At 34.4% G+C, this 9539-nt stretch overlaps 1 protein-coding gene across 2 annotated transcripts in view; it reads left to right on the plus strand.

Moving 5' to 3' along the window:
• The window catches only part of MDFIC (MyoD family inhibitor domain containing), a 96945-nt gene extending 87829 nt beyond the window's left edge, over nt 1-9116 (plus strand). The window contains exon 5 of one of the 2 annotated variants that reach the window (XM_012512115.2): nt 6052-9116. In XM_012512115.2, coding sequence (XP_012367569.1) covers nt 6052-6299 — 248 coding nt within the window. In that variant the 3' untranslated portion in view covers nt 6300-9116. The remainder of the gene's footprint in view (nt 1-6051) is intronic. The other variant, XM_012512116.2, reaches the window with a different exon arrangement.
• The last annotated feature ends 423 nt before the right edge of the window (nt 9117-9539 follow it).

The raw sequence follows: 9539 nt of genomic DNA on the forward strand, positions 1-9539 counted from the left end.
ACCAGACTTCTAAGATGCTGTTTAAGTCAGTTCCAATTGTTACTTTAATGCTGTTGAGATGCTAGAAGCTGTCCAGATAATAGGCCAGCTGCCTGAGCGTAACACTGATGACCTTTCGTAGGACTCAAAGATTTTGTTTGGGATTGTGTCTTCAGTAATTCATAACAGGTTTTGTTGCTTTTTAAATCAAACATGGTAAAGATTTCCTTTTATGCTCTCCTTTTAGCTACTTGGCTTCTGGAGTGTTACTTTGTTTTCCTAAATTTACAGTAGCTGCCAGTCTTGTGCTGAGTTCTCCTCCAAGTACACTGAATTGTGCAATCTTGCTTGGCCCAGTTTGGACAGGCATCTTTCCCAGAACCCAGTGGGCTTCTCAGAGGTTAAACAGTTTTGGCAAAAACTGTAAATAATGACTGAATAAAACCATAAAAGCTGAAATCTCAAGAACAGGGGAAAAAGATGATTCCTGACTGCAAGCCACATGGATGCAGAGGACCCATTTTTTTAAAAAAAGTTTGTTTCTCTCTTCAAGCCTTCTTAAGTTTGATCATTCTTGTGATCTTCTCTTTGCCTCAAATAAAACCACCATTATCGTGCCTTTTATGATCCTTGATTCCTGTTGGCAGTAGTAGGGATAGGAACTATACTAACTGTTTATTCTTAGTTTATTTTAACCTTTTCATTACCCTGAGTCACAGTCAAACTATGACTTAGAAATAGAAGGTTACAAATAGAAGGGTTTTATAAAAAGACCCACCAAAAAAAAAAAAAATTCATTTTTGACAAGGAATAACAATCAGATCATTTAAAGATTTGGTAGAATTTAAGGAAATTTTTGGCTAATTTTTTGTTGTAATTTCTAGATATTTCTCTATTTAAAAAATACAGCATATGAATGTGTTTCTGGTAGATACTTCTGTAGATACATCTTGTTTAATATCTCTATGATCTTGTAAATGCATTTTGGTTTGCGGCTTCTCTAGATGCCTGTTAATAGATTTGTTTTTTCAGAGTAACCCAAAGTACTTTTCTAGTAAATTATAAAGGACTTTGTTTTAAAACAATGTCTCCATTTATTAAGTTTTAATATTTGCATAAATAGCTACTGCATATGGAGCTCTTGATCATGTAACTGCAGTCTTTAACGTTTATGTTTTAAATTTATAGATTTGTTTCTTTTGATTGAGACATCATCTCCCTCCACACTGCCTTCTCTCTTATGTCTATCTTAACAATGCAACTGGCAGTTTATTAGTTCTTCAACTTAGTGATGACGTTGTTCTTACATATTGAAGGGTAACATTTATTTTCAACTTTTTATTAAAATGAAAATTCAGAATAATTTTTTAAAAAGAAAAGGAACACAAACCAAGGCTAAAAACAGATAGATGAACAAAACAAATCAGCAGAAAGTTTTGGATTTGTAACTGATCTTCCTCCAAGGAACATCAATCCAGTGTTAGAAGTGACCCACTCCTGTAGCAGCAGCATAGCTTGCTGACTGAGAGCATGGTCTCAGGAGGTTAACTGCCTGGGTCCTGGTCCTGTTTCTGCTACTCACTCCCTCTATGACCTTGGGAAAATTTCCTAAATTTTCCGTGAATCAGTCTCTGCATTGGTAAAATAGGCATAATACCGGTATGACTTCTTAGGAGTATTATTGGAATAAAATTAATCAATATTTATAAAGACCTTACAAGAGAGTTTAGTACAAAGTAAGTTTCTAATTTTTTTCAAAAATGAAAAATTGAAAACATCTCTACTTCTAAGATAATATGTTTCTCAATTTGGAAACAGCAAATAAATACTTTCCCTGCATTGAAGCTAGAGCCCCCATTCTAGTAAAGCAACCACTAACACCAATTAGTTATCGCAAACAGGTTTTGTTGAAGAAGATAAGTTAGCAAAGGAGTGTTTGGCATATTTAGACCTAAGAACTTAAAAAAATTCTTTGTCTACTAAAAATAAAATGATATTTTAACAGGTAAATTAATTTGTAAATCTTGTTTACTAAAGTAGGAGTTATGAGAGATTCATTTCTTGGCTTAAGGCTTTTAAAATCTTAATGATGTGTCATTGTAGTCTAAGATCTGGAAGAAATATTAATTCTCAAATGAATATGTCCTTTGGGAGGCAACTAGTGGTTTAGTTTGGAATGTCACTCCCATCTCTCTTCATCCTCAGGGCTATTGATCTCACACTAATCACATCCAATCTCTCTCTCCTAATTGCCTATTGGTTTCTTCCCCCTTTCTGTCATTGGCATAGCTGAGTTCCTTGTTTTGAATCAGACACTAAAACTTTTTTATTTCATTCTGCTATCAAATCTTATTAACACCTCTTCTTCTTTTTGCTGATTAATTATCAGATTTTTCTATCTGTCACTTAACTTCCTCAGCCATGTAATCCCATATCCAGTGTTATCAAACAAGATTTAATTTGGCTTTCCCTTCCTCACCTTAAACTCTCCGAGTTCAAAAGTTAACTTATCTCCCTTTTTTAAGTTTATTTTAATTAAGACAAGTCACATTCTGAGAGAAGACAATCATTTAACAAAGGACCAGTATCTTGAATATCTGAAAAACCTTTACAAATTAATAAGAAAAAGGAGGCAACCCAACATAAAAGTTAGGGAAAAACATGAACGCTCACTTCAAAGAAGAGAAAACATGAATGGCCAATGAACATGAAAAAATGTCCAAACCTATTAGGAAACAAGGAAAGGCAAAAAAATAAAACCACCATGAGATGCCATTTCACACACAACTTGCACATGTTAAAGTTTCAAAGATTGGTGAGAATGTGGAGTAATGAGCACTCTCATACTTGGTTTGTGGGAGTAAATTTTGGAGCAACAATCTTGGGAACAAATTTGGCATTATCTAATAAGATTAAAGATGAGCAAGCCTGTGACCCAACCATCCTACTGCTGGTTACTTAGCATGTATGTTAGGAGACTTGGATAAGATTGTTTCAAACTGCAATGTTAAAAACAGCAATGTTAAGCACACTAAAAACACTGGTGATGACCAAAATATCCATAAATAGTAGAATGAGGCTGGGCACAATGGCTCACACCTGTAATCCTAGCACTTCGGGAGGCCAAGGCAGGTGGGTCACCTGAGGTCAGGAGTCCGAGACCAGCTTGTCCAACATGGTAAAACCTCATCTCTACTGAAAATACAAAAGATTAACCAGGCATGTTGGCTGGCACCTGTAGTCCCAGCTACTGGGGAGGCTGAGGCAGGAAAATCGCTTGAACCCAGGAGGTGGAGGTTGCAATGAGCCAAGATCGCGCCACTGCACTCCAGCCTGGGTGACAGAGTAAGACTCTGTCTCAGAAAAGAAAAATAAAAAATAGTAGAATGGATAAATCAATCATTGCATATTAATTCAATGGAATACTAAGCACCTAGAAAATGAGTGAACTATAGCTACACGAATCAACATAGGTAAATCTCAAATACAGGATGTTGAGCACAAGATGCTACTCACAGCTATTTGCAGAGTATAGTTTCCATTCTGATACATTTTTTAGGGATGTGTACACATGTACTGCTGTGAAAAATACAATAAAAAGCAAGGGAAAGATCATTTAGTGTTTAATATTTAAGACAGTGGTTACTTCTATGGAGAGGAAGATGGATTCAGGAAAGGACCAAAGGAGGCTTCAAAAATATTGTAACCGTCTATTTCTAAGGCTGGACGAGACATTCTTTCCCCTTTAAAATGGATAGATCCATTGTATATAGTTCTATGTCTGATAAATTTTACGACTAGCATGTAAATAATTTACGTAATCAATAACTACTCTTAGGCTTTTAAAAATATTCAGTTAAAGGTTCTTCAATGTCAAGTGGGTTTTTGTAGAGTTCCTCTCTCAATCTTGATATTTAAGCATTGCATAGTGGAATAGAAAGTTAAGGTTTCAGTGAGGTGTTGTTGGAATTAGATAATATGGATATTCACTTGAAGATACATTGAATAAAACTGGCTTGCTGCCAGTTAAACACTATCTTCTGAGTAATAATGAAGCTAGCTGTTTATAACATTACAAATATTTTACAAATCATGACGATAATGTAATTCTGGAAAAACTCAACTGAATAGAGTCATATAAGACAGATGCTGAGATGAAAGAATGGAAACAGTGTTTATAGAGGGAAACCATGAACACTGTCTAGAAATCCAGAACGTTGTAAGGTCATGGGCCTTTATTCATGTAGGTGGATTTTAGAGATCCCCTGAAATGATTGGTTACTACCAGAAATCAATATTAGGGGAAGATGGAGAGACCTGAAAACTCTCACAACTCTGTTTTTGTTTTTGTTTTTACAATTGCTGCATGGACCATCATATGTAAAAGTGGGCTTGGCACTAAAAAGAAAGGAAAGAACAGTGTGTCCTTCTACAAACACAACTCTGGAATTTCCCTTCTGAGTTCTCTCTGACCCTTCCTCCTTTTCACCATCTGGCAGGTGGAGTGTATGACTTTGTGTTTCCACATTTTCTCCTTTCATCCTCTGAATTCTCTACAAAGTTAGAGACTGCAGAGAAACAGAGGGGTGTTCAAGGAGTTAGGGAGTTTATGATGGGATGCTTAGGGATAGGCCTGTAGAGTTAAGAGACTGCTGTAGGTACGCTGGTGTTTGTTCTTCTTTACCTGAAGCATTTGTAGCTGAGGAATTTATAGTAGAGGGATTCTGTCAATTCACATCTACTTGCAGTTATATGGCATTCTATAGAGAAGAGCATGATTTTTTATTATAGCATGGCTGCCAAGCAACAAGCTGGTTTTTCTTTCCTTCATCTTTGGTTTTCACAGTTTGCTGACACTCCATCGAAGGCACTTAATTTTAATGCCAAATACAGAAACACAAAGGACATGTGACAATGGGAAGAGGGTGGGGTTGTTGTGTCTTATCGCTATTGTAGCTTGTGGAATCTTCTTATTAAAACTTACATTATACAAAATACAAAAACAAAAAAACAAGGAACCCACACAAAACAACCCAGAATTAATTCTGGTAAAAATTCACAACTATTTCTGATATGAGGCAAATGTCTTATAACATTGGTTTTGAATGATGTTATTACATGTGTTACAGTTATCTAGAAATAGAAATTTCCTTCCATTACTCCTCTCACTTGCCCCAGAATTATAAAGGAATGGACATTAGAACAATAGAATCTGATTTTATTAAATTATAATCTTTTTGATTTCTCAACTTTTTTATCAGTTTATGAAGTTTAATGAACATTGTTGTTTAGAGAGGCATTACATTGTTAGAGATGTGTCAGGAGATAACAGAGATGTTAAAGTTCTTTGCCACCAAAGGAAGTGAGAAAGCAATGTTACTGTGTCATTATTCACATTTGCTAAGATACAAATTCCTTTGTTAGAAGTAGGCAGAAGAACCATTCTAGAAACGATAGTTGGACCCAACCAGAGAGTCTCACTGTTATTATTTAATATTTGTGAAATAAAAAGCCTAAAACCATGAAATTGAATCATTTGTATTGGAAAGTGAAGTCTTAATGGATTCTAGTTTAACTATTGAATTAATTTTTCAATAATACATAAAATATTTCTTATTTAAATTTGTTCTTTTCCAATTTTAGAGCAGGTGGGTGGAGCAATTAAAGGAAATTTCTATTTCTGAAGGACTTTAATAACTATAATGCAATTGTTTTAGCCCAGTGTTATGAAGAGCAATAGGATATAGAAAGATGAGTAAGAAGGATAGAGAAGTGGTATCTAGGACCAAGGGTCATTGCACAGTTTGTGAGAGTAATAATCTAATACATGTGAACACATGTGTGTACACACAATACTTTTTTTTTTTTTTGAACTAAGTATCTACTTCTAAAGATCACTCATCTAGAGTTTAACTTAAGCTCCTTTTTGAGCTTCCAGCTCACAAAGCAAACTTCATTTGGGTTGTGGATTACTTAACTATTTTGCTCAATTCTTATTGAGTCAATTGATAACATGTATTTTGTGTTCCTCCTTTTTCTCACTATATGGTCTCCTTATCACTGAAAATGAAGATTGTTGTGTCCACTGTATCCTGGCTTGCTTGTTCTGCGAATTCCTGACCCTTTGCAATATTGTCCTGGGACAAGCGTCATGTGGCATCTGCACCTCAGAAGCCTGCTGCTGTTGCTGTGGAGACGAGATGGGGGATGACTGTAACTGCCCTTGTGATATGGACTGTGGCATCATGGATGCCTGTTGTGAATCATCAGACTGCTTGGAAATCTGTATGGAATGCTGTGGAATTTGTTTTCCCTCATAAATATTTATCTTTTGTTTGTGTTAAAACTGGAGAGTGTTTAAAAATTTATTTTTGGGGGGAAGAAAAGCACATTGTAAGATTCTCATGAAACAACATGGAATTTGCACTGTTAACTCATTATTGTAAGTAATCTCTGAAAGCCTTTTTACTTTAACCAAATCTACGTGGTTTAATATGTGAAAGTTTAACTACTTTAACTAGTTTTATAAACTTCTTAATATGTTACAATAACTTAGGGACATTTTGACAGTCCCCTCCCCAAATGTTAAGTGTCTTCTCCTTTTTCCTGATATTTCTGTTACTTCTAACCATTCTCAGGAGCACTTTGCTCCAAATATATTATTTTTCAGTGTGTATTTAAACCAGGCAGTTTATTTCGATATGTATCTATTCGTGATTGAAAGAAAGCAGTCTTGGCCAGGCACGGTGGGTCACGCCTGTAATCCTGGCACTTTGGGAGGCCAAGGTGGGCAGATTGCCTGAGCTCAGGAGTTCAAGACCAGCCAGGGCAACATGGTGAAACCCCGTCTCTACTAAAATACAAAAAGTTAGCTGGGCGTGGCGGTGTGTGCCTGTAGTCCCAGCTGCTCGGGAGGCTGAGGCAGGAGAATTGCTTGAACCCGAGAGGCAGAGGTTGCGGTGAGCCGAGATTATGCCGCTGAACTCCAGCCTGCACTCCAGCCTGGGCGACAGAGCGAGACTCTATCTCTAAATACATACATACATACATACATACATACATACATACATACATACATAAACCAGTCTTTATTTTAAAAGAAACTTTAGGAAACAAACCCACATAATAGTTGGGAACCAGTGTTGATCTCTCTCCCTTACCTTCTCCACTTGTTCAACAGACGCTGAATGCCTATTGTGTAGACTCTCTTCCTCAGACTGTGGGGACAGATACAATTCCACTCCTGTCCACAGGAACATGAGACTTAGCAGACTAAGGAGATCTGTAAAGAATGAACCATACCACAAGGCATACTGAAGTGAGGATTGTAAGAGAAATAAACTCAAATGCTGTCAGAATATGCAGAAAATTGCTACCAGAATATTCAGTAAGGCTTCAGGGAGAATGTGGCATTTGAGGACTCTCTTAGAATGAGTGATTCATCTGCTATTTAAACGAATTATTTAGATTTTTGACAAAGTTTTAGGTGGACACCCTAAACTGTGTGTGCCTTTAACCAGTTAAAAGAACAGTGCTTTCAGCATACTTTTTTATTAGTTGTAGGAATACAGCTTTTTAAAAAAGCTATAAAGTTTAAATTAACTAAAAATATGCATTTCCTTACACATAATTTAAATGTTATCATACTTTTTTGATGAAAACATAATGCCTTAGTAAAATAGCTCTATTTAATAAAGAAGATTGAGTACTCTGACACATTTCATTTAAATTAGGAAATTTTTAATATTAAAATCCCAGTGTTCTAAGTTATTATTGAAAGACTTTCTTTTATTTTGAGAGCTTTAGGTCTTTTTGGGATGAGAACATTTTAGTTGCTTGGTTTGTTTCTTAAGCAGTGCTATTTTTTGTAAACACAGATAAATGGAAACCATTCTTTTCAATGCAGAAGAAATCTAGATATCCACTACTGTGACCAAATTTCTGTATTATGATTTTATGTTAAATTAAACTAATATGGCAGGTTATAATGATCCTTAAGTGTAAAGAAATCAGTCAATTACAAGACTAATTATATAGTTATTGAGACGTAGAGTGTGTGGCTTAGATGAAAGGGAGAGTAAATTTTCATACCATGCACTTTCCTGCTCAGTTTGATCTCTCTAAAATTGTAGTTTGGTTTGATTTAATATACTTCTTAGTAGAAATTTTGAAAGTATGCTTTGGGATTAATAATTATTTTTAATTTTTCTGGCTGAATATCAAATTGATAGTAACAACAGAAGCATAATTTTAGGAAGGCTTTTGCAAACCTAGCCTTTTAAGAGAGGTTTTTAACCTGAAGCATGAGAATATATCACCTGTGTTTTTTCCTTTGCGATGAAACCAGTTTCTAGTTATATCATTACTTAAAGGGCTTAAAAAAGAAAAAACTTAGCAAACTTTTGAATCTTTCTTTTATTGCTATTTACACATACATACACACATACAAAACCTTTAAATTTTGGGATCTGAACATAATTCTGGTAAACAGCTGTCTTCATTTTTACTCCTCTAAAGAACTTAATTCATTTGTTACATAAAATATAAGGAAATCTTTGTACTATTTTACAGTAATCACAATCTAAATATTTACATATACCCAAAATTAACTTATGCTCATATATTAGGATGTGAGAATATCATCTGTTTATGGACACGTGAAACCTCCTAATGACCTGTAATTGTTAGAATATTTGACTTTTTATATGCAAAGTTTTTCAACCAAGTGATTTGTCTAATATTTAAACATATGCTGGCACAATTTGTGATGAAAATATTAGTACATTTGAAATAATGTTTCTCCATAACAGAGAATGTTAATGGATACCAGAATTTTATTTTTGTATTTGTGTTCATAGTACTTTTCCTCTTGTCTACTCCAGACAGTCATTCCATAAAGCATTTTGTATAATTAAAAGGAAAACAGAAAAAGGAAAAGTAGGCAAATGTGAAAATAGTTTCAATATATCTTGTGATTTCTTAATGTAAAATGTTTTGTTGAAGTATATGGCTATCATGACTAAGTGCTAGAATTTATAGTTATAGGTGGTGTCCTTTTAAATGTGGAAAGGCTTTTAAAATATTTTAAAACTGGACCTGTATTATCCGGAATACACTATTTTGAAAATTTTTAAAAATGACTTCTTTATTTTGCTTTACCATATGTTTATATCTAATTGACATATTGACTAATATTTGAAAGAATTCAACCATAAGTTAAAACCTGAAGGTTGTCTTTATCCTGTTTCATCCCTGTCTGAAGATTTCCTAGTCTTCTTATGTAAATCACATGATTCATGTCCATAAATGAACTATGAAAGATATCGATCAGTTTATGATCATTGACATGTGATTTCAAAACACAGTGTTCTTTGAAAAATATATAATATGTCAAAATACAAGTTTTTTTCACATCGTTTTAGTAAATTAATTTCATTTATTTACTTTGGAGCTGTATTTCCACTTAGAAAAACTAAGGTAATTTTACAATATATGCCGAGATTAAAAACCAAGGTAAAAATGCTCAAACATCTATGAAATTGAGTCTTAGATTTAATGAA

This window comes from Nomascus leucogenys, chromosome 13, assembly GCF_006542625.1.
Source record: "Nomascus leucogenys isolate Asia chromosome 13, Asia_NLE_v1, whole genome shotgun sequence".
In the NCBI taxonomy this organism is placed as follows: domain Eukaryota; kingdom Metazoa; phylum Chordata; class Mammalia; order Primates; family Hylobatidae; genus Nomascus; species Nomascus leucogenys.